The sequence below is a fragment of the Dreissena polymorpha genome, chromosome 2 (genome assembly GCF_020536995.1).
Source record: "Dreissena polymorpha isolate Duluth1 chromosome 2, UMN_Dpol_1.0, whole genome shotgun sequence".
In the NCBI taxonomy this organism is placed as follows: Eukaryota; Metazoa; Mollusca; class Bivalvia; order Myida; family Dreissenidae; genus Dreissena; species Dreissena polymorpha.
The window spans coordinates 91,744,033-91,771,180 of record NC_068356.1 but is presented as its reverse complement, the minus strand read 5'-3'; the positions used below and the strand labels follow the sequence as shown (position 1 = coordinate 91,771,180).

The window sequence follows — 27,148 nt, the reverse complement described above, 5'->3', positions numbered from 1 at the left end:
CGGCTAGAATCAGTTTCATGCTACACTAGATTGCGAATGTTTGGCTCTCATGTGCGTCAAATGCAACAACAAGATTCTAACATGACAATACCAATGCTACATGTTCATCAATGGTCAAATAGTTAAATGAAATTAACAACAATGCCCATACTGACAAAATCATTTTTATTATTTTTGTCTTAAGTTTCCAGCAATTATTTTCTGATCACCCTTGTGCTTTGGCCCCCAGTAAAATATGTACAATTAGCAATCCACAATTCGTCAGGACACGCCTGCGACTTGGGTCACCAAGATAGAGGCGCAGGAACACCCGGGTATCACAAAAGTCATGCTGTACAAAAATAGGACATTCTCAGCATACAGACAATCTACTAGAAACATTCACTGTACACTTAAAACCAATTTATAGTCATAATCATAGTCTCCAATAATATCTGGGAACCGGATTGAGTACATGCCACGCGGGCCTGCAAGCACCAGCAACTCCATCAACCCCTGAAAAGCAGGATTTGTTGAAAGAGTTGTTGCCCTTACAAGCCCAGCGGAGTTCTCTCCCCTGAAACCAGAAAATAACGGTATTATCACAATGGCGAGAGAACGAGTTACATCCCCTTGATATGAGTGATCAATGATCGAGTCCAACACAGGATTGGTCTGGACTCAATGCTCCATAATGTACAATCGGAAAACAACAGAAACAACACGCAGTTATCTAGAAAATTATTACAATATCACGGGTATACATCTTTTAGTAAATTGCAAAAACTCAATTATTACAAGACAGTGATAGAAGTTCTTAAATTGTTCATCCAAATTAGCACTTCATCAAAAACAATCACAGCACAGACACAAGTATGGTTCTCTCAAGTTTTTTTTGCTGTTAATCCTGGCCAAACATAATTTAACACAACTGAAAAATAATATTTATCTGCTATTTGCTAAAAGCTTGATTTCTTTGGTCACATTTAAAACTGAACAATTTATTGAGAAACTTCCAATCATAAAATACATTTCTTCTTTGTATAAAAACAGCCTCAATAAAGGAAATACAATGTTCATTTGTGCTACCTATTCTCAGTATTTAGATAAATTAGAACTTAACCTCTGTTATTACATGGACACATGGAACTTTTCCTACTTTTTTCTCTCCATAAATCTTCCGCACACTCGCCACAAATACCCACATCATCATTATTGCACATCGTTTAAATCACCTGTTCAAAGGCTGTTGTACTTATTTATCCATTCGAACAATGAAAATCACAAAACAAGTGCACATACATTAGCAACACCAACTTAACTCTTTATATTTCTATGCCTCCAACATTTACATTTGTTACAATGTATTGATTGCAGAATTTATACCCTCGTTATTTCTAATAAAACACAATGTCTTAACATTTTCAGATTGTGAATGTATATGGATATGCAATTAACAACAAAACATAAATATTAACATAAAGTATGTCTCAAATATTCTTAGAGAAATGCTTACATCACATAATATTTCGACAGTATATATGAGACAGATTTAAGTTGATATTTATGTATAATTATTAATGCAATCTAAGACAATACACTGATTTTAACATGTTATCACCACTAGAATAAATACATTTTATAGTTTTTATAGAAAAAAAAGAAGGCTTTTAATAGACTTGTGCTAAGACACAAAGTCTAAACATACAAAAATATTGTTTTGTAAGATGCTTTTTCTCTAATAACTGCAAAAGAAAAATGGGAAAAACCTAATTCACTTCATACCTGTTTTCAGCCACACACACATAGTATAAAAGAACATTAAACTTGTCTAAACAGGGTCGGAATACCTTAATTATTTTATTATAATTTCTCAAAAACTACAAAAATTTCGTACTGTTATTTAAAATTTATCAATTGCACTTAACAAATACATGCGGTTACGATTGTGCAAATGAAGTTTCGGAGATGATTTACAAATGAAAAGATGACAATAAATATTTCTTTTTGAGATCATACATGTCCAAGTAAAATAAAACTACTGTTTTAAAAAATGAAGGATAAAAATTACAACATATTGTTAAACACGATTATGTTTAAATTTTGCTTGCAGTACTGTTTGCTATGGTACTTATGAAGCTCTTTGTTCCATTATTAATTTTCATTTGCAACAGAGGAAGCTGGACTTGAATATTTATACCAGCAACTGAAGCAATAAAAATGAAGAGCATCTAAAGATTTAACAGAAAACTATGTATTTGAGCAAAAGTAAAATAACCCTGACTCTGCACTTTGTCAACTTAAAAGTAGTCCAGCATAGTTGGGGATAAAACTTATTTTCAATTCAGTAATACATGTAATACCATTAAATAATAGAAAACAATTAGAAAACACTTAAAAAGTTCTGACCAATAAGTTTAAAATTACTGAAAAAGAAAATCAATTAAACAGTAGCAAACCATGAATAGTTGTTTACTTACTTTTATTAAATAATTGAGGAAATAGACAATATTAAGAAAAACACTTTCTTAAATTGAACAGTCTAAGAAAATCTTTAAAGCCTACAAGGATTATCTGATTTGACTAAAGCCAACAAAAAATGGACTCTTGCACATTACTTTGTATAACTAAAAGTTACAACCGGTATAAAATCTCTTTCATCCAAAGTAATAATTGAAATTGAAAAACAATTAAAAGATATATGCTAATTGAGACGATGAAAATAACATTGCAAAAACATCTTTTTCCACTATGGAATCTACAGAAAAGAAACATTTATAGCAACCAAATCAGAACAGAAGGGAACGAAGAAAGCTGAAAAAAGTTACACAACATAGACTTAAATTTGCAACATTGCAATGTGATTTTCTTGTTCACACTCTCTACTACACACTTTAATACCAAGGTGCACATGATTATGCACACACAATACTGTATACAGGGGAGGTACATCCCTCACAATATGCCGATATGAGATCAGGCCAGAACCAATTCTGCCATCAATGAGATGATCCACACAGAGAAGCAAAACGTTAATGGTGGAATACTCCAGAGTTGTTAATAGTATTTCAGTTGATCCATTCTTCTTTGTTACTTTCTTCAAATATTATGGCATGTTAAAATGTTTTTGCTGTCTTTCTTTCAGAATTGTATGTTGAATTTACTATTATGTGCAAAGAAAACTTGTTATTCCAAATTTAAACATATTTGTTTTGAAGAAATATAGTTAAGGTCAATTCAAATAAAAAAAGGAAGAAATATACCCTGTTATGTACATTAAAAGTAACGTTGTTTATCAAGTAAAGCAACAAGAAACAGAATACCCATTTTTCCACATCATTCAATAGCGACAAATCTGCATGTAGGTCATATCACAGAACGCAAATTCGGATCCTAGCATTAGGTCCATAAAGTAAAATATCAGTGCCACACTTCACGTGAAGCTGTGTCGAAAATGTGGTTCACATAAACAATGAGCAATCGATGAAACGAAAGCTCAACCTTTATGTTTGTACATGTAGCGATGTGAATGAGAAAATGAAACGACCGAATATTTTGGCAGTATTTTATGATCGATTTCAGGAAAGCATTTATCGAAAATGATAACGACTTGTATGAAACTTCAAACTTTTTTCTTCTTGTCATTCATGTAGCTTTTTTCACTGTGCCTCTTTATTGCCCAGCAGCGTTATTTCCACAGCAGTGAAGGCACTTGAGATTCGGTTTCAAATATAGCACAATAAAAGGTCCGACAACAATATGGAGCATCAAGTTCAAAACACATTTATATCAATCCATTTTTTCTTCTTGTTCACTTATAATGTATGCCCTATAGGCCATGCTTAAAATAACCTTTGCAGAATTGTGAATCTCCTTGAAAACTGTTTCCATCGGATAAAATTGTAGAAATAAAAACAACTCTTTAATAGACTATAGGTTTTGTAAATGCTTCAATTCTAGCCATATTTACAAACAAGATCCAGAATTCAAGCTTTTTCACAACTCAGATCACAGGTAAAGTTCGATATTTTGCACAGCATCTTTCCTTGTAGAAAATTCGCAGGAAATAAAATCTCTGCTACCATAATTTTTGTATCCCAACCCCTACCCCCGGCCCCAGAAACCCCCACCCCCTCCCTGCAACCCAAATGGATGACATCTGTGTGACATGTGTGAGCACATAAAGCCATTGGATCACCATAGTAACAAACCCTCCCTGCCGACAATGTCTCCTCTAATCCTCTCAACTCCAGCAGTGATAACACTGTAACAACGAATATTTGTATGTGAGCACAGACATGCTATAGAAGTCCCCCTTGTTCAGTTCAAGTCCCGGTCTTCTAGATATCGATATTCAAATGTAAATCCCTCCTTCTTTCTTTGGCCCCATTTCTCGTAGTCAAAATAAATATATGTGCCCTGAAAATGAAAGCAAAACACACAGTTGACAAATATACTAACCATTACTTTCTTTTTTGTAACAGATTTGTGTTAAATTTTATGCTCACGATATATCAGTGATCAGGGGTGTCAATTGTCCCAAATTTGAAATGCGAGTCTGAAGCCGTAGGTCTTTTATAGTCTTTCTAGGTGCAATTTCTGGTGAGTACAATGCCAAATATTATAAACCAGACCATCCATAACATCACATGTGTATTCTTCATTTTATTAAAAGTGTAATAAAAAACGCCAAAAATAAATGAAAATCAACCAACCATACCGTATCCAAAAACAAATGTCCGAAAACATAACGAGATACATGAAATGAAATATGCATATCGTTTGACTGCAGAAAATGAAAACCAGTAACCTAGCAAATATGCAATCAATACATAGTTTGGTTAACATATTGTTTTACGATATGCTATTGCAGTGCTTTTCTTTGCAAATCGACAATTTGACATTTCAAGATGGCGGACATTCAACATTTTGCAGAATTGAAAGATTTTGGCAAAGTAGCGAAAAGGTTTCAGCAGTACCGTTCATGTCTGTGTCAGTTACCAATCAGAAACCAATAAATAAAAGACCCGGCAAAATCGGTACCTAGGGACAATTTCACTACCCCCCCCCCCCTTAAAAAAAATCATCAGATTTACACTTATCTCAAAACTGAAAACAAGAGCACCGCATAACGGGTGCCACGCTCGGCTACGGGTGCAGTTTTAAATAAATGAAAGCTTGTCAGAATAGTTTTTTTTTTTTTTGGGGTCACAGTGACCTTGACCTCTGGCCTAGTGACCCCAAAATGGGTGTGGAATGTAGAACTCATCAAGGTGCATCTACATATGAAGTTTCAAAGTTGTAGGTGGAAGCACTTTGATTATAGAGCCAATGTTAAGGTTTTAGCATGATGCGGACGTGGGATGTCAGACAACACGACGAGCTGGCTATGAAATACCTCGGGTTTTCTCCGAAAAACGCTGAGCTAATGACTGCTCAAATCTGGATTTCAGACAATTGACAACCCTTGTGATATAAACAGCATTCCTGATTTCTCTATTGTTCAGCAATTACTAAAACAAGCTGTTTGTTCTGATAAAAATTCCTTTGTAAATTAGAATTTATTTAAACCTTCAATGAATACATATTTAACAAGATATGTGTTTGTCAGAAACACTATGTCCCCTTTTGCGCTGCTTTGAAGCTATATATTTGACCTTTGACCTTGAAGGATGACCTTGACCTTGACCTTTCACCACTCAAAATGTGCAGCTCCATGAGATACACATGCATGCCAAATATCAAGTTGCTATATTCAACATAGCAAAAGTTATTGCAAAATGTTAAAGTTGGCGAAAACAGACCAACCAACCAACCAACAGACCAACCAACAGACAGGGCAAAAACAATATGTCCCCCACTATAGTGGTGGGGGACATAATAATTATTGCAAAACATGTACATTAACCTTTCCTGTGATGATTGTGAATATATTTTAAATTGTTTTTTTCTCGACTAAATTTTTAAGGAGTAAATATAGGATAGACTGAAGTAAAATTCAACAGAGTGTAATTGTCCACTAATTATGAATATAACTATAAACATATGAGTATCAAAGCAACTACCATATTTAACCAAGTATAAGGCACAACAATGTATTACGCACACCAATTTTTTTATATTCCAGAATGGGAGGAAAACAGTTTTCTAAGAAGAAACAACCCTCAAATGTATTAACTTTTGTACAATAGTTGGATCAAAGCAAAATTTGTACCCACTTTTTTAATTGACATAAAAAATCTGCAGGTATTACATGGTTTTACATGTGAACCAAGGACAGAAAGTGCTCACCTGCTCGTAATCTTCATTTATTGTCTTTGGTTCCTCGTGTCTTTGGAACCACATCATGTACTTTGTATGAAATCTCCATGATTGCTTCTTCAATGCTTTTGCTGCCAAATATTGAGCCTTGGTTCCCTGTGAAATAATAATTTGATACACTCAGTATGTTAATCCTTTCCCCCATTAGAAGCAAAGTAAAAATGGCTTTTGCAACCAGCATAAAACCAGAGCAGCCTGAAAGTAACTAGCAGTCTGTTCAGGTTTTATCCTGTTTGCTGCTCATCAGTAACTAAGGGTTGGAAATGAAGCCTTTAAAACTTGAATGAAGTAAAAAAGGTCTTTCATTAAATTAAACTTTCTTAGGGACTTTCAAAAAAACGTATCTAAGGGGGAAAATAGGGACTTTCTAAAAAAGTATCTAAGGGGTAAAAGGGTTAACCAGCAAAGGGCAGTTACATGACTTTACCTTAAATTACACAAGTTTCCCAACAAGATTCTTAAATTTAATACTATAATATATACATTTTGTATTCACTGAACATAACAGCTGATATGTAAAATTAGAATAATTATTGGTGTATGACATTTCATAGGTCAATATTTTAAGTGCGAACTATTACAGTGTAACTCATCTTGATACAAAAAATCGGACAGTGTGACTTCTATCTTCCACATGTTTTGGGTCATACAAATAGAGGAACAGTATGTTCTTTAAAAAGCAAAATAGGGGCATTCATCTCGCAAACTAGACCCCAGAATTTATTAGACATAAGAGCCACGAATAAGTCATAATTGTGTAAACATTTTTTACCTCCATGTAATAAAAGATGAAGAACAGTGTTTCTGTAGACAGTCTTTGAAAGAACTCAACAGTGTCTGCATGCATGGGGGGCAACTGTGGATAATACGACGGCGTGGGACATGGCTTACGCGGTAGATGAACTCTGAAAAACAAATGGGCCGCGCTCTGTGAAAAGAGGGTCTAATGCATGCATGTAATGATGTCCAATAATAATAAATAAAAGTTAAGTTGCGAACACTCAATGAACATGTATTTGTCTCAGCAAATAAATGGTTACCATGGAAACGAAGGTTTAAGAATGTTAATTACCATGCTTAAAATACACATTTGATATTTGTATTGACTATACTATGCATTGTTCTTAATATTGATATTTAACACACTTAAATAATTGATACATGTAGCATTATTATCTTATTCTGTAAAATAAGCATGTTTGAATGCGTTGCCATGGCAACCGTACCATATATGTTGTAATGGTTTTAAAACATGTTTTTCAAAACTACACACATAAAATAATTATTTTAGCTAATTTTCGTAAATAAATTCCATAGGGCTATTTTCCACCCTAAGTGAAAATAGTCCATTGTATGGGCAGGAAACTGACTGATTTTGAACTAGTTTTAAACTTAAAACATGAACTGTACTTAAATTTATTTATTGTTTTGTAATCTAATGGATTCGTTTATTCTAAACCAGATGGATGCAACAAATTCTTGTTTTAGTATGTGGATGTTGAAATTATGAATTTAAAAGAACAAGAGGGCCTTTCAGGCCCAAGGTATCCCCCGCAACATATGCTTTGTTTGAGGATGGGTGCAAATTGGACGGATGAACATAATGATAGATGGACAGACGGAGGACAATAACACAAAACTAAGACAATGGAAGGTTCTTAAGCCTTCACTCTGGCGGGGGAATATATTCATACCAAGTTTCAAAGAAATCCGCCAAAGCGCTTCCAAGATATGGCTCCGGACACAAAAATGCCTATAGTAAAAAGCATTTTTTCAAGATACAAAGGGCCATAAGTCTGTTTTTAACAGATGGTGTACAATGCCATTTGGCGTGCATCATCCTCTTATGCATATATATACTCATACCAAGTTTAAATGAAATCCGCCAAAGCACTTCCAAGATATGGCTCCGGACACATAAGTGCCTATAGTAAAAAGCATTTTTTCAAGATACAAAGGGCCATAAGTCTGTTTTTAACAGATGGTGTACAATGCCATTTGGCGTGCATCATCCTCTTATGCATATATATACTCATACCAAGTTTCAATGAAATCCGCCAAAGAACTTCCAAGATATGGCTCCGGACACTAAAAAGCATTTTTTCAAGATACAAAGGGCCATAAGTCTGTTTTTAACAGATGGTGTACAATGCCATTCGGCGTGCATCATCCTCTTATGCATATATATACTCATACCAAGTTTAAATGAAATCCACCAAAGAACTTCCAAGATATGGCTCCGGACACAAAAGTGCCGGACGGACGGACAGCGCCAAAACAATATCCCTCCGCCTCTGGCGGCGGATAATAACTATATTCACTGTACAGATAATAATCACAAAGGACAGATTATGCCACCTACAAAATATTTCGCAAAAACCTATCCAGTACCTTATTCGCTCGGAATCTGAAGGGTATGGCAAATGTCTGAAGCCAGCCTTTCCCATGGTAAGCTGATAGATGTGCTCGTCTTGCAAGGGCACTGGTCCAAGAGGGGCCACAGAGAACAGCTGATTGAGCTGAATGGCCTTGGTGAGGGGCACAGGCATGCCTCCTGACAGGCTGCTGCCATCCTGGGACCCTGGACTAGCCTGCTCTCCCAGCTGACTCACTGAACTCAAAAATGGCACTAAGGAGAAAAGAAATAGGGGTCAAAATTAAATGTTTAAATTGCATCAGTGGTAGAGGTTAAGAAAATTGGAAATACTGAAATCAGTGTTTCAAATAAGCTCCCATAGCTGACTCACTAAACTCTAAAATGGAACAGCGAGAAAAAAGTGGCGTAAATGTTAAACTCAAATTGTTGATTAAGGGGTAGAAATTTGGAAACAATGAAATCAGGGTTTCACATGAGTAATTGACAGTACTCCAGCTAAGCGCAGCTTTAAGATCCCACCCTGTTCTTTCTATCTGTTCACATAAGTATATAGGAAATGTCAATAAATGCATTATATTTTTACATTAAATCTAGTTTTATTAATCATATAAACAATGTTTTTAATGCAAATACATATAACATGAAATACATATATTCATTCATAACTCCTGCTTTTTTGAAAATATGCCACAGGAATATTAGGACTGTACCCCCTAATGTGCCCTTTAGACAAATAAGCACAGTGTCTTTTTGAAATCCTAGCTGGAGCACTGACAAAAACTTAACAAGAGCACCTATGACAATACCTCGGGTTTTCTCTGAAAACAGCCGAGCTAAAAATTGGTGAAATCAGTGCATTTTCTGGAAACATCACCTTACGCAAGCATCATTATATTGACCCTTTTGTCAGTTAAATGACCCTTTTGTCAGTTAAATGACACTATCCTCAGAACAACATTTTAGTCAGCACTTACATATAAAACATCCCTTAGAATGACATTTCAGTATGCACTCATTTGTCCCAGCTTATATAAAACACTTCAAACATATACAGGTTTTTTTTTCCACCATGGCTTTGAAATTGGGAATTTTACCGGCATTTTCATGAAATTGGGAAAATAAATTCATTAGCCTTTTTTTCCACAATCATGAAAAGTCCACTGATTAGGGAAATACTAAATTTGATATAACTCTTTATAATCATTCAAATTAAAAGAACAAAATTTTATAATACTTTGTTAGATGAAATTGAAATGAAATTGAGATAAAATACGCATATAAACTTCAGGGGTTTTTTTTGCCCGATTTTATAGCCGAAATTCGGCTATGTTCCCAATCCCAAAAAGTATACTTTTTTCCCAAAATGTGACAAAAAATTCCCAATTTCCAAAAAAAAAAAAAAAAAAAAAAAAAAAAAAAATTTTTTTTTTTTTTTTTTTAGAAAGAAGTGTCTTATGCATATTTTATCTCAATTTTAATTCAATTACATCTAACAAAGTATTTTATGATTTTGTTCTTTTAATTTTAATGATTATAAAGTGTTATATCAAATTTAGTATTTCCCTAATTAGTGGACTTTTCGTGTGGAAAAAAAAGGCTAATGAATTAATTTTCCCAATTTCATGAAAATGCCGATAAAATTCCCAATTCCAAAGCCATGGGCTATCTTCCCAAAAAAGGGAAAAAAACCCCTGAACTTTGCTTAGATTAACGTTTAAGCCATTCTTGTGTAAAATATATTTCCTTAAATTTTAATATAAGCCTGTACAGCTAACAACATACTTAATAAACACCTTACAAAGATTTACATTTTAGCCAGTACTTATCTCAAACACTTTCCTCTGATTCACATTTCTGCCTGTACTTTTTTTAAACTGTACTTTCTTAAGATTCACACCAGCCTGCACTTACGTATTCAATTTCCTCAGATTCACATTTCAGCCTGCAATAAGGTGAACCACATTCCTAAAAATGACATTTCAGCCAGTTTTTTCCTATGCATGCCACTGAACATGAATAGAATCATCCGACTTCGTACATATTTGAGCCTCATTCTGGCAAAGCAAGACTTAGTGTATGTGCGTAAAGAGTCCTCCCAGATTAGCCGGTGCCAGTGATTTTTTCCTTCTTTGGACGGGTCCGGTTAACTGACCCTTTCCCAATGACCTATGGACCCGTTCCCAAAATGAACCGGACCCGTCCCAATTTCCGAAAAAATACAAAAAATCCCAATCAAAATCGAGTAAACAATCCCCGAAAATGCCAACTTGACGTATTTCTGGACCGTTTTAACTTGCGGCCAATTTGACTTCTCAATCATTGACTGGTTTAAACATTTAACGTTACACTGGTTCATTAAATACATGTATTCTATTGCAAAATATAAACCAGTCTGAATTTTCTTACGTTTCCGGCAATATTGGCCATGAGTCACAATAGTAAGTATTACAGACAGAAATTAAAGCTTAGTGAAGTCAAAAGCAAATCAATAATCGATTTTGGCTTCGTAAAAAGTTCCGCGTCTGTTTCGTCCACCCATTCCCCTCAGTACACTGCAACAAAAATTGTCTAAGATGACAGTAGCCAAATGCAGATTGAAGATGAACATGACTAAGCTATTCGTACAAGTCCTACGATACGCCATTCTTGATAGATTTAAAGCAGATAAAATCAGAGAACTCTGTAACAATCTGTGTTCCGATAGCATGTTGTTGTTTGTGCAAGACTGTGAATAAAAGTTTATGTTGCTTTCCTGTGTCATTTAAAGCTGACAAAAGTTATACAAAGTCATTAAAATACCATTTTTCAATTGGTACAATTTTTAACTTGATTTTTTCCAATTGGAAAATTTTGTGACTCGTTTTTTCCCCAATTTGGTGATTTCACGACGCGAAAAATCCCCAATGGCATAGGTACCGGACCCGTTCCCAATTGGGTGAAAAAAAACACTGCCTGTGCTGTTCGGATTTTCTTTCAGTGCTGTCCCAATTTTTTTCCCAATTTGGTGATTTCACGACGCGAAAAATCCCCAATGGCATAGGTACCGGACCCGTTCCCAATTGGGTGAAAAAAAACACTGCCTGTGCTGTTCGGATTTTCTTTCAGTGCTGTCCATAAAAAGCGGAAAGTGTTGTCCCTGATTAGCCTGTGTGGACTGCACAGGCTAATCTGGGGTGTTTCTTTATACACATGCACTAAGCCCAGTTTTCCCTGAACATGGCTCATTTGAAGACCAGCCCTTTACCTTTCGTGTCAGCTGTAGCGCTGGGGACAGTAGAGGAAGGGATCTGGTTTTCAAGACCTGCATTCATCACAGCCTGCTGTGCAATGGACTTGAGAGAGGACATTGACTCCAATGAATCCTGCAATTGGTATTAATTGGTATTGCAATGGTAGGCAGGGACATCAGTGGCATCATATAAGAATCACATCAGGGAAGGAAAATATACTATCCCAATTACAGTGTTAAACTAAAACAAGACTATTGCCAAGCAATATAAGTCCCCACCGTTGAAACTCCACCATTTTCAGCAATATTTCTAGTCTATTTGTTGCCATAGCAAACAGAATTCTTGTCGTAGGAACAAAATGAAATGACGTGCATAATCTCCATATTGCCATTTATCCATGTTTCAAGTTTCATGAAAAAAATATGAAGAACTTTTAAAGTTATCGCAGAATCCACTATTTTCAGCAATATTTCTAGTCTATTTGTTAATATTTCTAGTCTATTTATTGCCATAGCAAACAGAATTATTGACGTAGGGACAAAATGAAATGACATGCATAATCTCCATATTGTCATCTATCCATATTTAAAGTTTCATGAAAAAATATGAAAAACTTTAAAAGTTATCACAGGATCCAGAAAAGTGTGAGAGACAGCCAGCGCAAACCACAAGTCCCCTCCGGTTTCAACGGTAGGGGACAATATTCATTTGTTTGTAGATCCAGCAAAATCAATAACTTTTTGTTTAATGAGTTTGAAATTCAAAGGGAGGAAATAAGCAAAAAAGGAGAAATCACATCCCTTGATAAAAATCAGCAGAAACTTCTTACTATAAGCCTCTATTAGCTGGGATGGCCCCTAGATTTTCTGAGCATGTCCTCTTGACAAAATTTATGAATACACAAGTGTTGGGAAACTGTGGTCAAAAAGTTTTTTATTTTGCTTTTTTGGCGATATGTCCCAAGAATTTTTTGTGCTATATAAACTGCAACTCAACCCATTTTTTTTGGAGACATTTGTAAAATATATGGGAATATGGGATAAAATCTGCATTTTTTGCGGCATTCCGAGAACACTGTATTAAATGATAAAATCTGCCAGAATTATGTATTTAACTTACAGTTTAATACTTACCTTGTCATGCAATGCACCACCTGCACTCGAAGGTCCATTCAATACCCCTGCTGGCAGAATATCTGATTTACTCGGCGCACTTAAACCGTTCATTGCTGCGTTCATTGCCTGAGTAGGGGTGGGAGGTGATATCGATGACGATAATGAGTTTACTATACTGTTGTTGTTGCTGTTGAGAAGAAGAGAACTCGAAACAGATAATGACGATGAAAACGATGCCGTTAGTAACACAGAAGACATGGGTGGGGTGGGCTCCTTTGCTGGACCATTGCTAAGCAGTGGAGATTCTGAGGGCGGAATGGCGGGATTTCCCACACTGTTACTTGAGACAGAGTTCATCGTAGCGTTTTTAGATGACGTTACACTGTTCACTAACACATTGCTGCTGCTGATGCTGTTGGAAACACTTGCACTTGTATGTCCACTTACATGATTAGTTAATGCATTTGATTGGCTCTTTGAATCTGGAAAACAAATAGAACAGTTTATAAAAGTTGATGTTCATTTAAAAAATACTATCGAACATCAAATTAACAGTAAGTACAGAAAAATGTGACATTATTATTTGCATATGACTACTTGTTCACAGCAACAAAACTTTAAACGATAGAAAATATTTATTAACCTGTACAAAGTCTACATGTAAAACATGGACGTCATTAATCCATTTAAAACACTTCATGAATATTTCTTAATTTCATATACGCCACAACCATATTGTCATGAAATAAAAACCAATGATGTTACGTAAACAGTTGAGTTTAAATAACAGCTTCTGGCTTATATAAGTTAGTATTAAATGCACATGCAGTGATCAATTATAAAGACTTTCAAGGTAGCTGAAAGAGAAAAAAGGATGCAAACAAATATTAGCTTCAAGATTGTTAACATAATCCTTGTAATGATCTATTGAAATTACCAATGACCATAATATACATGGTACAATGATATACCATAAAATAAAATTGAGCAGGCATAAAGTCAAACTTAATCCAATTTATGGCGAATTCATCAAGGTGCCAACAAACCATACATCATACCATGGTTCAGACGTTTAAACAATTGAATTTCTTTCTAAATGGTAAAAAGGCACACAATAACAAATAACTTATCAATGAGAACAATAGAAAACAATCATTTGATATTTACTTAGATAATCAGCGAGACACTTTGAATGATGAAAGCCATCAATAGCTAAAGGAAATACGCAATTGACACAGGAAAACCAGAAAACAAAAACCAATGAATGCTCCTGAATTAACATAAAATTACATATGATGCTAAATAACAAACATAACGTTATTTGATATGTTTATACTTGTGTTTTATTCATTTTGCATTTTATTTATCACATCAATGTCAAACTTCTACATTGCTACAATCCGTGAACAGACAGCATTTTTTAGGTGATACAACTGATTTAGAAGCACTAAAATAGAAACAAGACCACAGGGTCCTAGTTTCACCAAGATATTTAGAAAAATATCAGACTTGAGAGCATAATTCCAGTTCATTATATATTCTTTATTTTAACATAGTCTGCGAGACTCAATCCATGGTTTTTATTATTTCATCAATGTATATCTGTAATTCTATAAACTGTTTCTCCTTATAATTTACCTTGATAAAAGAACTTCTTCAAATTTATAATCAAGATTTAAGAGTAAGAAAAGAGCCCAGTTAAATGGGTTACGCAGTACGTTTTTTTGTGTGTTAAAATTCAAGTACGGTAAACAGCCCCATTTCCAATGGAAAAAGGTGTGTATTTTCCAAAATGGGACCTCAAAATTCCCAATTGAAACCCCCCCCCCCTTTTGTTTAGATCAACATTTAGCTTATCTCCCATCCAGCTCTATTAATTGAAACTTAGTAAATATAATATAAACAAGGGACAAAATTGTCACAAAACCAGGTTTTCACTTTGAAAAAAAAGTCTGATAAAGGGAGACAGCTCAAACTGAACTGATTGTTTATAATTAACCCTCTTTGTTTCAAAATAAGCTATTTTTAGTTGTGGCGACCTTGACCTTGGAGATACTGACTTAATTTTTTCGTGCGACACACCGTCCAATGATGGTGAACAAATGTGCCAAATGATTTTAAAATCTCACAATGAATGACATAGTTATGGCCCGGACAAGCTTGTTCCACCCGCCCGCCAGCCAACATTCGCCAAACTAATAACCAGTTTTTGGACCATTTTTGACCTTTGAACTCAAAGTGTGACCTTGACATTTGAGATATTGAAGTAATTCTTTCGCGCGACACACCGTCTAATGATGGTGAACAAACATGCCAAATGATATTAAATTCTCGAAATGAACGACAAAGTTATGGCCCGGACAAGATTGTTCCACCCGCCCGCCAGCCAACATTCGCCAATCTAATAACCAGTTTTTTCCTTTGGAAAACCTGGTTAAAAACACTTAATTCTCAATTTTGAAGCATTTGTTAGCAAAACAACAACACTAATTCCCAATTTAAGTCTAAACGCCAAATTTTTTCCCAATCCAAAGGGACCCAGCCCTATTCCCAAAATGGTACAGTGTTTTGTATAGTTCTCAGATTGATGATTGATTAATTTAAGAGCTTCTTATGGGGTTTTAATATTGCAATGCTCTACTCTTATGGACAAATACAATTATGAATTAACAAAAAAAGTTACTTTTGATGTTAATCAGGATGATACAAATCCCATATGAACCTTCAGGAAAACAATACATGTATTGACAAAATTAACTGTATACACCAACAGTACAGGCAACACTTGAACAGCTACTAGAAAGGATACACTACAGCTACTAGAAAGGATAAACTACAGACAGGTCAGGAAAGGAGGATTCATCAGTAACGGATACAGAAAACATGCGCGAGGTAGGTATCGCCTTACCGCTTGACTGCGAGGCATTTTCGCTAAAGTTTAGATGCCTCGAGCCAGAAGTGGATGTAGAAGGGTTTCGCTGCCATACAGAAGAAGGCGGGACTACTATATTTTGTGTTCGTGAAGGTAAGGGGGAACCTACAATATAACAGAAGAAGGTCAAGCGTTTGCCAGCTGCGGATCGCCTCAAATACTACCTGGAGCTTGATATTCAATGGTCCCCCAAAAATCTAAGTTCTCCCTCATTTTTTCAATGATTAAATAAAGCATTATTTTAGTTAACAATTTAAACAGAGTCTGAATCATGTACAATATGACTAAAAATAAAAGGTGACAAGTTTTTGAAAGTAGCCAAATTTTGTAGTTACATATTTTTTGAGCAAGCGGAAAGCCTGTTGTAGATGATTGAAAAATTTATGTACATTCATTATTGCAGATAATGTTTACATATTTCTAGAAGAGAACTGAATTTTTGATAATGACATACACAAAATACTCCAGACAGTCTTTTCCCTTTCTGTAAAAGTTGATTACAAAAAGACAAACTAATATCCATTTGCATGCAAGTGAGTATGTTAGTCTAACGTAACATTTATTACATTAATCCTGGCCATACAATAATTGTTAATAAGATTTTACAAAATATTAAGTCTGTTACAAACAAGAGATGCGTTTGTCAGAAACACAATGCCCCCTACTGCGCCGCATTGAAATAAAATTTCTATTTATCATTTGGCAGGTATAGAAATCATCTCCCTTTAAAGGTTATTACTTCCCTTGAATTTGGGGGGGGGGGTCTCACAGTCAATTATGACCATGTCAGACATCACTGACAACCAAGGGCTGTGGTTTAAAAGAGATCATAGCCAGAGTTTTTTTTTTTTTTTTTTTCATAAAATCTATCATAGCCAGAGTTGATCATGTTTCTATGGACATAAGTCCACAGGTATGTACTGAACATCAAAGAAATTATATCATTATAAAAAAAAACTTTGAAAAATCAATCATTTGGGTTATAAATAATCAAAATAATTAATCTGTACAGTAACTGTGAAAAGAACTTCAATTCTTGGTAAGGAAATATATAATATGAGATTTATAATTATATTAATTACTTCCCTTGAAAATAATTGTCTGTAATAAATCTCTATTTTTAGTAGCAAATAATTAAAAGCCACTACCATGACTGTAGATTCACCACTCAAAATGTGCAGCTCCATGAGATACACATGCATGCCAAATATATAAAGTGGCTTTGTTCAATATTGAATAATTTTCTCCCTTTTTAAAGCTTATTACTTCCCTTAAATCTGTATTTTTTACCGTAGACCGTAAAGGATGACCTTGACCTTTTACCACAATGTGTTTGTCAGAAACACAATGCCGCCTACTGGGCAGGTCAGATAACTATGTCCATTTAAAGCTTATTACTTCCCTTGACTTTGCTTTTTCAACCCTAGACCTTGAAGGATGATGTTCACTTTGAAATTTTACCACTCAAAATGTGCAGCTCCATGAGATACACATGCATGCCAAATATCGAGGTGCTATCTTCAATATTTAAAAAGTTATGGCCAATGTTGAAGTTTTTCGGACGGACAGACAGACTGACATACTGACTGACGGACAGTTCAACTGCTATATGCCACCCTACCGGGGGCATAAAAAGTGACAATGTTTGTTGTTTTAGTAAGAAATTGTGACTAGTAGAAATAAACTATGAACAATGCTCAGTCCCACATATATATATAAATACAACAAAACAATGACACTTAATTTCAAAAGTATTCAAAGGTGTTGATCTTTCTTAAGACACTTGATGTCAAAAGCCTTAACAAAACAATGTTCAACAAAAGACAAATGTTCAACGTCTTTTTTCACGCTGGTTTTTAAGTTCATCAGTATTAATAATCTTGAATTAAAGGAACAAAGCAATACCATAAGTGGATATGATTATATACATCTACATTGGCAACCTGCTAGCAACTTCATGTCTACTACAAACATATGATTTAAATATAATACAAGTAATTATGTCAGTGTTTATTATAAAGATTGGTAAATATTTTGATAACAGAATCAGCTGAACACTTTGAACAATTCTGGGAGACAATAAAACAGGCAGAGTAAAATTCTGTGTTCAAATCCTGATAGGAAATGCATATCGCCAATTTAAATGCGAGTATGCAACACTGACTTAAAGCCGCCCAATTTGCAACACCCACATGAAATGAAGTCGCGCTCTTTGAACATGGGGCTTAATACATGGGCTAAGAACGTTGTGCAATCCTCATAGGCTAATAAGGGATGACACTTTCGGCTTTTATGGTTGTTGTTTCTACTAAGCCAAAATCCAGTTTAAGCGGAAAGTGTTATCCCTGACGAATCTGTGCGACCTGCACAGGCTAATCTGTAACAACAATTTAACCACATGAATTAAGCCCAGTTTCCCAGAGAACAGTTCATTTTGATTATAGCTGCAGCATGTGCTTCGTAATTACGCCACTAAAGGGGATTTACATAGCAAGCATGTTGATGCACAACGGTTTACATTGTGGCTTTTCTTCTGTTTTCATACCAAAAAGTATTGCAACAAACCCGACTTAAAGGCAGCATTTTTTTTAATTGAACACTTTAACTTGAATATCCAAATATTAGAAATGTAACCTGTTATGGTATAAAAGGCAAGATACCTTTCAATTTGATAAAACCCAAATAAAATGTACAAAAAGAACACATTCTCATCAAAAACTACAGTGTTCCAACAGTGCTTGATATGTAAAAATTTCTGGTTGTTAATAACAACTTTCTCTACGCACCTGAATTGCTGTCCATCCCATCCAGCCAGCTATGGTTCGAAGGTGTCGAGTTTGGCAGGTGATTGCTGTTCGTTTCTGCCGACAGGCTGTTCATACTTAAAATAAAGTCATAGCTATTGCTATGGGAGAAACACACCGTTAAAAAGGATGTTACAACATCAAAAACACATACATGTAGAACATGACAGATTCATGAATGGAAAACTGCAGTATATTCATTACATTTTTGATATATACAATCTAATAGTAACTTATTGTTTTATATCATTTTTACTCATTGAAATACCTTAAAATCACAGGTTAAATGGGAAAAGATTGTATTAACATAAAATGCAATTACATGCATTCGAATATTCCTTTTTTTTAATATTATTTTTACTGTTTTAAGCTTTTGGAACTTATAAAACTGTTGAATGATTTATCGATTAATTCATTGAAAGGAACTTTTAATATACAAACATCAATTGAAACCATAATTCTGTTTAATTAAAATTGAATATATGAAATTACGTAGAGTACTCACATTTTTGTTGGTGTACTAGGCATTTTGGAGATACTGGTATCTGAACTATTTGATGATGAACTTGTACTGTTGTTTTTATTTTTCTGAAATAGCAACAAAATTGATCAACTGCAAGACACAATTGCACATACTATCACCTCATTTTCAGGTTGGGATACATGAAATTCTGCATATCTGAAAGATGAACCGGACTGCTACAATCAGATGTGTGCCTGTCAGCATACTTTTTTGCACCTTATGCATTTTAATGTGAGAAGCGTTGCCGAATATGTCACAGTAACTATGAGAAACAAGCAATTGACAATTTAACAAGACATGTGTCTAGAGGACATGGGTGCTCTAAGATTCCACTTTTGTACCAGAAGTCCACTGATGTCAAAAACAAGTTGTTTTGACCTTTGACCTTTAAGTGATACCTTAATTTTACAGATGGGGGCATGATAACATGTATGACAAGGTGTCTTTTCATGATGGTAATTTGTGTCAATGTTTGTTTTAAATTGCTTGATAATGGACAAGCTGTTTTATTCTCAGTGTGACATAAGCTTTTGAGGCAAGGAAACAGCAGTGTTTTTTTCAACATTTTGGGTCAATTTGGGAAAAGGGCTGTGACCCTTTGGATTGAGAAAAAAATAGTGGTGTTTTGAATAAAATTGGGAAATTAGTGTTGTTGTTTTGCTAACAATTGCTTCAAAATTGATTATAAAAGTGTTTTCGATATTATATTAACTAAGGTTCAATTAATAGAGCTGGATGGGAACTAAATGTTGAGTGTAGGGAATCTTTAGGTCCCATATGGGAAGGTATTTTTAATTTGCATGATGAATGACAAAGAAATGTTGCAGATAAGCTGTGTTTTTTTGGCCATATCTGATTTCTGACTTCTAAACGTGAACTCGACTTTGAAGGTGGGAGACTGTTGTTAAAATCATAATATTGTATTAATAAGGTTTTAACAGTAATGCCAAGCTCAGAGCTCCAGATAAGGGTCGTATTTTCGTATTTTCGTAATTACGAATTATTTTCAAGTCCGTTACGTATTTATTTTAAAATCTTGTCGTACCATTAAGAATTACAAAATCAAGTTAAGAATATTATTTTCACATCGGTTTGTATTGATTTTTATTGAGTTCTTTTCGCGTATTAAAGATCTTTTTGGTGCTTATATAGAATGGTTATCAGGTTTGTTTAACAAAGTGCATTTTTTCCAATAAAAGCGGCGTGTACAGTCTATCTGTCAAAAAACAATATCGGCGCCCAGAGAGCGTCCTAAAAAACTGCAAAGCGTGCAAAAACACGCTTTTAACATATTGTACGCAAAGTGAGCCGAAGTTGAATGTTAAGAAAGACATAATAGAAAAGATCTTATCAATGTTGTATGTTCAGTTGCCAACAGTCGAAAAAGCTAAAAAAAAACGCGACACGACGGATCCAAACTTAAACAAAAAAACATTGAACAAGTGAAAGGGACTATTCCCATGGCTAATCGTTGAAAAGATTGAAGGGAGACCCGTTTTAATTGTGAAATATGTAAAAATGCATCGAAGGCATGCAATCTAAGCACAGTTTGGGCATATGAAGGTATTTGAAAAATAAAATTGTATAATACTGAATAGACACAGTCACACTGTTGAACTCGTATAAATAAAGTTGCTCGTATGTTTATTTTGATTTTTTGCATGAAAATAACCATTATTATTTATTTTTAGGTCATTTAGAAAAGTTAAGAATTGATTTCCAAAACTTAATAGTAACGTTAAGAATAAAATTTCAGAGTAAGAATTCTTTTTGAAAATCTGGTAGTAACGTTAAGAATTTCACAAAACCTTATCAGGAGCTCTGCAAGCTCTTTTAAATCCATACATGTACATCAAAGTTATGGCTCAGACAGACATTTTCAAGCTGTCTTATGGTTTGACATTTAACCTCTGAGTGTGACCTTGACCTTTGAGGTAGGGAGACGAATGTACACATAAAATGGCGTCTTATGATGGTGTACATCGATGGCAAGTTACTTTCAAAATTATCAACAAATGGCAAACTTATGGTGGAGACAGGAATATTTGCAAGGACATTAAAACACAACCACATATGGATGATGCGACTGTTAAATGCTGCCTTCTTAGAGTTGGGTCATAAACAAGAGCTGTCAGAGGACAGCGCGCTCGACTATTCGAGTGCTTGACAGTATAACGTAAGCCATCATGGGGAAAATGTTCATATTCAATAATTTATTAGACGATTTTTCAAAAATAAAAAAAGGAAATTTTTATTATTATTTTTTGGGTTAGGGGGGGTGAGAGGGGGTATAATGTGGGCTGTGGTAATTTATTAGATGATGTTTACAAAAATTAAAAAAATTGAGGGGGGGGGGGGGTGGGGGTTGAGAGGGGGGTATAATGTGGGGTTGTGGTAATTTATTAGATGATGTTTAAAAAAAAATTGGGGGGGTGGGGGGGGGTGAAAGGGGGTATAATGTGGGGTGTGGTAATTTATAAGATGATGTTAAAAAAAAAATTGGGGGGGGGGTGGGGGTGGGAGGGGGGGTATAATGTGGGGTGGGGTAATTTATAAGATGATGTTTAAAAAACAAAGGGGGGGGGGGGGAGGTTGGGGGGGAAGGGATTCTGGGTAGGGGCGTGGGGTATTGTTTGGGTGGAATCCATTGTAGTATTCAGGTAAGTGTTGTTTTGTCAAAGTAATAATAAAATGTGATCATAAATAAAAAAGTTATGGCAATTTAAGCAAAATGTTCAATTATCTGAGTGTAAAAGGGGCCATAATTTTGTCAAAATGCTTGATACAGTGGTCTGCTCTTGTTTATAGGTTGGGGTCATGTTGGTAAACAAGTATGCAACATATAAAAGCAATATGTCAAAGGATATAGGAAATATTTGGGGTAGTACGCAAACTTTAACATAGATTTATCAATTATATGCATATTCTAAGTATAAAAGGGGCAATAATTATAACAAAATGCTTGATAGAGTTGCCTGCTCTTGTTTATAGGTTGGGGTGATGTTGGTAAACAAGTATGCAAAATATAAAAGCAATATGTCAAGGGAAAATGAAAATAAATGGGGTAGTACGAAAACTTTAACATTTGCTGCATATTCTAAGTGGAAAAGGGGCCATAATTATGACAAAATGCTTGATAAGAGTTGTCTGCTCTTGTTTATATGCCGACGTGAGTAGGATAGCTCCACTATATATATATTTCATATATAATAGTAGAGCTAAAAAGGAAATATTCTATTTTACAGAAAACCCCTATAAACTCGAAAAGTGTAATTTTCAATGTCACAGGAAAACTTAATATACTAACAAATGTTCTAGGAAACAACTTTTCCAAACTTTATAACAAATGTTTCAAGCATCAAAACACTTACATTTTCTTCCATGGCTTTATGCTTTTTTCGATCTTCTTCCTACAAACAAAACATGCATTTCTAGTTATTAGGTGATAACAAGCATTCAAAGAATCCATTTAATCAGAGCCATTATACTTGTTATTTATATCATAAATTATTATGCCCTGAGACAGAACTCCCAAGACTTGGTTAACCTTGAGATGTTTTGAGTGAAGCAATGATCCTGTTTCCATTGGACTACTTCAGGACTATTAAAAAAACAGTGTTTTTTTCAAATGATCACCAGAATTACTTTAGTCTTTCTCCAACAAACACCACTGACAGTACATGGATATGAGCTTTGCTCTGGAAAAAAGGGGATTAATGCATGTACAAAAAGCGTTGACCAGTCTGCATAGGCTTATTGCGAAGAAAATGTCTGCCTTAACTTCATTTTCGCTAAAGAGACCTTCCACAAAGAATTCCATAAAAGCGGGAAGTGTCTTCCCTTATGTGCCTGTGCAGACCTTGGAATGATTTAAGACTGCTTACAATTGAATGTTTCAGGACAATACCTCAACTAGGTTAACCTTGGAATGATTAAAGGAGTATTCCTGGGACCGTATTCACCAACCTATTCTTAGACTTAAGAATAAAGAATAGACTTAGAACCAAGAAAAATGTGTTCAGTGTTTGAATATATACAGGCCTCCACTGGTGATTATGTCATCAACAAAATGTTCTTTATGAAGAATAATATAGATAGAAATGTTTACCGCAGAGTTTGACTCAAAATTAAAGAAATTATTGAATATTCTAATTTAAAGAATTTTCTTTATTCTTAGACTTAAGTCTAAGAATTGTTTGGTGAATACGGGCCCCGGACAACACTTTGGAAAGATTAGGGACATTCCTCAACTTGGTTTAAGATGAAATGATTAAGGACTGTTCCTGGACTGGGTTTACCTTGGGATGATATAAGACAATCCTGGACTATTTCTCCACTATATTAACATTGAATTGATTTAGGACTATTTCTGGACTAGGTTTACTCTAGAATGATCAAGGACAATTTTATACTACGGTTATCGTAAAATTATTAAGAACTATTTACCTTCGAATGATAAAAGACTATTCCTTAACTAGCTTAAAATGATTTATTCATATTCTCGGTCTAGGATTACCTTGCAATGAGACAATCCTATACTAAGTTTACAGTGAAATTATTAAGGACTATTCCTTGACTAGATTAACCTTATGATTAAGGACTTTTCTTGGATGAGATTATCCTCAGGATTAAGGACTATTTCTGGACTAGATTAACCTTAGGATTAAGGACAATTCGTTGACTACATTAACCTTGGTATATAGGCCTATTTCCTGAACTACATTAACCTTGTGATTAAGGACTATTTCTTGACTAGATTAACCTTGTGATTAAGGACTATGTCTTGACTAGGTTCACCTATCTTTACCTTGGAAGGATAAAGGAATATTCCTGGACTAGGTGAAGGTGATTTAAATGATTTATTGCTTTTTTGTCAAGGTTAACCTTGTAATGATCAAGGACACCTGTACTAGGTTTACAAAGAAATTATTTAGGATTATTCCCACAAAAATTCCTGGTATTAAGACTTCCTGGACTACACTCACAATGATTTGGGACTTCTCAACAACAAGGTTTACCTTGGAATGATTAAGGACTATTCCTGGACTAGGTGAAGGTGAACTGGAGTTTGTTGACGTTGGCGTCGTTGACAACTTGTCTGAGAATCGGTCTTCGTCATGGGGCGGCGATGTCGCATTTAGCAGTGCCGGCTCTGCTATAACACACAGAATTTAAATGCGAGTCGCGCTAAGAGAAAACTGGATTAAATGCATGTGCGTTAAGTGTGGTCCCTAATGAGCCTGTGGGGACTGCACAGGCTAATTTGGGACAACACTTTACGCACTGTTTTCTAAGAGCAAGGCTCATTATATATATATATATATATATATATACCAAAAATAACAAAGAATGGATAGGAGGAATAAGAATTTATAAACAAGAGCACCGCATAACGGGTGCCACGCTCGGCTAACGGTGCAGTTCTTAATAAATGAAAGCTTGTCAGATTTTTTTTTTAGAGGTCACAGTGACCTTTGACCTAGTGACCCCAAAATGAGTGTGGCGTGTAGAACTCATCAAGGTGCATCTAAATATGAAGTTTCAAAGTTGTAGGTGGAAGCACTTTGATTTTCGAGCCAATTTTTAGCTTTAAGCACGACGCGGCGGCGGACGTCAGAAGACACGACGAGCTGGCTATGACAATACCTCGGGTTTTCTCCGAAAACGCCGAGCTAAAAATCTCAATGAATGAGTATTTTCAAAGATAAGTTTGAGTGTTAATTTATGTTTATAATTTGAAATTTAATTGGCGAGATTACTACATTGATGCAATCGCAAAATTGAGCTTTATGCGTCACCTATGTTATCCATGTATTACCTATGTTATCCAAGTCAAGCTCATCATAAACAAACTCGTTTTCTTCGAAATCATGATCTTGACTGGATTCCACATAGAACTCTACATCTTCCTTGATAGGCTTGATCTGCAAATGAAAAACATTACAAGTGAAGAGGATTTTTTCACAAACCATGGGATGTTTTGTAAGACATGTATGCACCCCCCCCACACACACACTTGCAAGATGTAGGCCCTGTTAACTTGACCTTTGATCTCTTTATTTGAAAACCATGGGTTATACTACATCAAGACTAACCAGCATACCAATGTATATGGACCTAAGAATCCTCTAGTCCAAGCGTTTACCATGTTTTATGTGGAAACAAAATTCCTGTTTAAAGCCCTACCGTACGTTTTAAATAAAATTCTATTTGGCTACTGAAGATTTCTTAGTGCCAATCTAGAGAGAGAACAAATGTTTTAAAAGACATCTCTTGAGAAAAATCAGATACAAGCTTTTTGAATGGATGAACATAATGTCAACCAAATGCAAAGGATAAACATTAATTTACTAAGAGCATACCCTGTCAATTGAGATTGCATCGTTGTCCAGCATTCTCATTATGGTTTCTAACTTTTGCACATGAAACGTATGTCGTTCTTGTTGGGTTTTCAATGACTCGTATCGGTCATGTTTCTGAAACAGAAATGAATGCCACGAGTCAGGATTGTGTTTAAATGGGCTAAAACAGCCTTTGCTTTACAAAAATTTGAGCCAGGCTCTTGCAAAATGAGACTATACATGTGCTTTAAGTGTTGTCCCAGATTTACCAGTGCCCCAGATAATTATTTGGGAAATAGGGTTTTCACCCATTGATTTAAAAAAAAAGGGTGATTTCGGTCTTGAAATAGGGTGAAATGAGTTATAAAAATTCATACCTTAAAATCATTGCTGCTTTGCCCGTTTAATAAAAGCCAATCTTGGTCACTTCAACGTATCCATTCAGATTCAGATTACTTTTATTGAAGCTAACTTGTATTGATTCAATAAAACTGTAAACTATTATAATTAATTTTAATAAACTGATGTTTCATAACATCTTTAATTCTTGAAACTGTCCATAATATAACCTTTAAACTTAAAAATTTGATAACACGAATGATTTGTCACTTAATTGCACTTGCTTTCTTTGTTAAAAAAGTTTGCAATCGATTGATATTTTGGCGCAACAATCGCGGACGTCTTTCGGCCTCTCTTAGACATTATTATTTTGTATCGTTATAGAAACTGAAAGGACAGACGCTTTACAAATACATGCACAATGAGCGACGGATTAAATCAGATTGAAAACGCATGTTTGTCGTAAATAATTTGGTCAGATGCTGTAATTAACTATAAAATCTAGTCCGCAGAGCGTTTGAATAACTTTAAATGTTTCCTGCTCCTTCAAGACGACGCTTGCTGAATAAAAGCGACATCGCATTACGATAATAATTGCAAAGAGGATATACCGAAAATGAGCGAAGAATTTTCGATTGAAGCTATTGTATCGTACGCATCGAATTTTAGGAATTTGCGTAAAAGTCAAATTGGTTGCGTTTTCAATACGCATGATATTGTATATCTTTGCGTTTTTAAACATTTTAATAGGGTGAAAGACGCAGATACGCAGCTTATCTGGGGCACTGGATTTACTGCACAGGCCAATCAGGGAAAACACTCTCATCCTAAACTGGATTTTTGTTTAAAAGAGACTTCCTTGAAACTAAAAACTCAAAAACAGGGGAATGTGTCGTCCAAGATTAGCCTGTGCAGACTTCATTCTCAAGTTATTATTGTGACTAATTATTTGATCAAAAGTTATGCAGTTTGGTAAAACAAGAGGGCAATGGGCCCATAGGCGCTCACATGAGACCCAAAGGAACTAGAATATTCCAAGAAAGTGGAGTTCAAAATAATAAAAGCACTTATTTATGAAACATAGATATTTAAGTAGATATTTAAGTTCTACACACATTTTTTTTATTTTGAACTCAGCCCAGATATTATTAAGACAAATTTTCTGACTGATCCAGTGTTATTGTTTT

General features: G+C 34.9%; 1 protein-coding gene across 5 annotated transcripts in view; it reads right to left on the bottom strand.

Moving 5' to 3' along the window:
* Positions 1-4,176: 4,176 nt before the first annotated feature.
* The window catches only part of LOC127868044 (CCR4-NOT transcription complex subunit 3-like), a 31,698-nt gene continuing 8,726 nt past the window's right edge, over positions 4,177-27,148 (bottom strand). Inside the window, exons 6-18 of one of the 5 annotated variants that reach the window (XM_052409609.1) lie at positions 25,644-25,757; positions 25,100-25,205; positions 24,300-24,433; positions 22,653-22,691; positions 19,264-19,346; positions 18,741-18,859; positions 15,931-16,059; positions 13,041-13,504; positions 11,922-12,039; positions 8,692-8,929; positions 7,073-7,205; positions 6,271-6,396; positions 4,177-4,398 (exon numbers count right to left, since the gene is read on the bottom strand). In XM_052409609.1, the coding sequence (XP_052265569.1) occupies positions 4,300-4,398; positions 6,271-6,396; positions 7,073-7,205; positions 8,692-8,929; positions 11,922-12,039; positions 13,041-13,504; positions 15,931-16,059; positions 18,741-18,859; positions 19,264-19,346; positions 22,653-22,691; positions 24,300-24,433; positions 25,100-25,205; positions 25,644-25,757 (1,902 nt within the window). In that variant the 3' untranslated portion in view covers positions 4,177-4,299. Of the gene's footprint in view, positions 4,399-6,270; positions 6,397-7,072; positions 7,206-8,691; positions 8,930-11,921; positions 12,040-13,040; positions 13,505-15,930; positions 16,060-18,740; positions 18,860-19,263; positions 19,347-22,652; positions 22,692-24,299; positions 24,437-25,099; positions 25,206-25,643; positions 25,758-27,148 lie in introns of all 5 variants that reach the window. The other 4 variants (XM_052409608.1, XM_052409610.1, XM_052409611.1 and 1 more) reach the window with 4 other exon arrangements.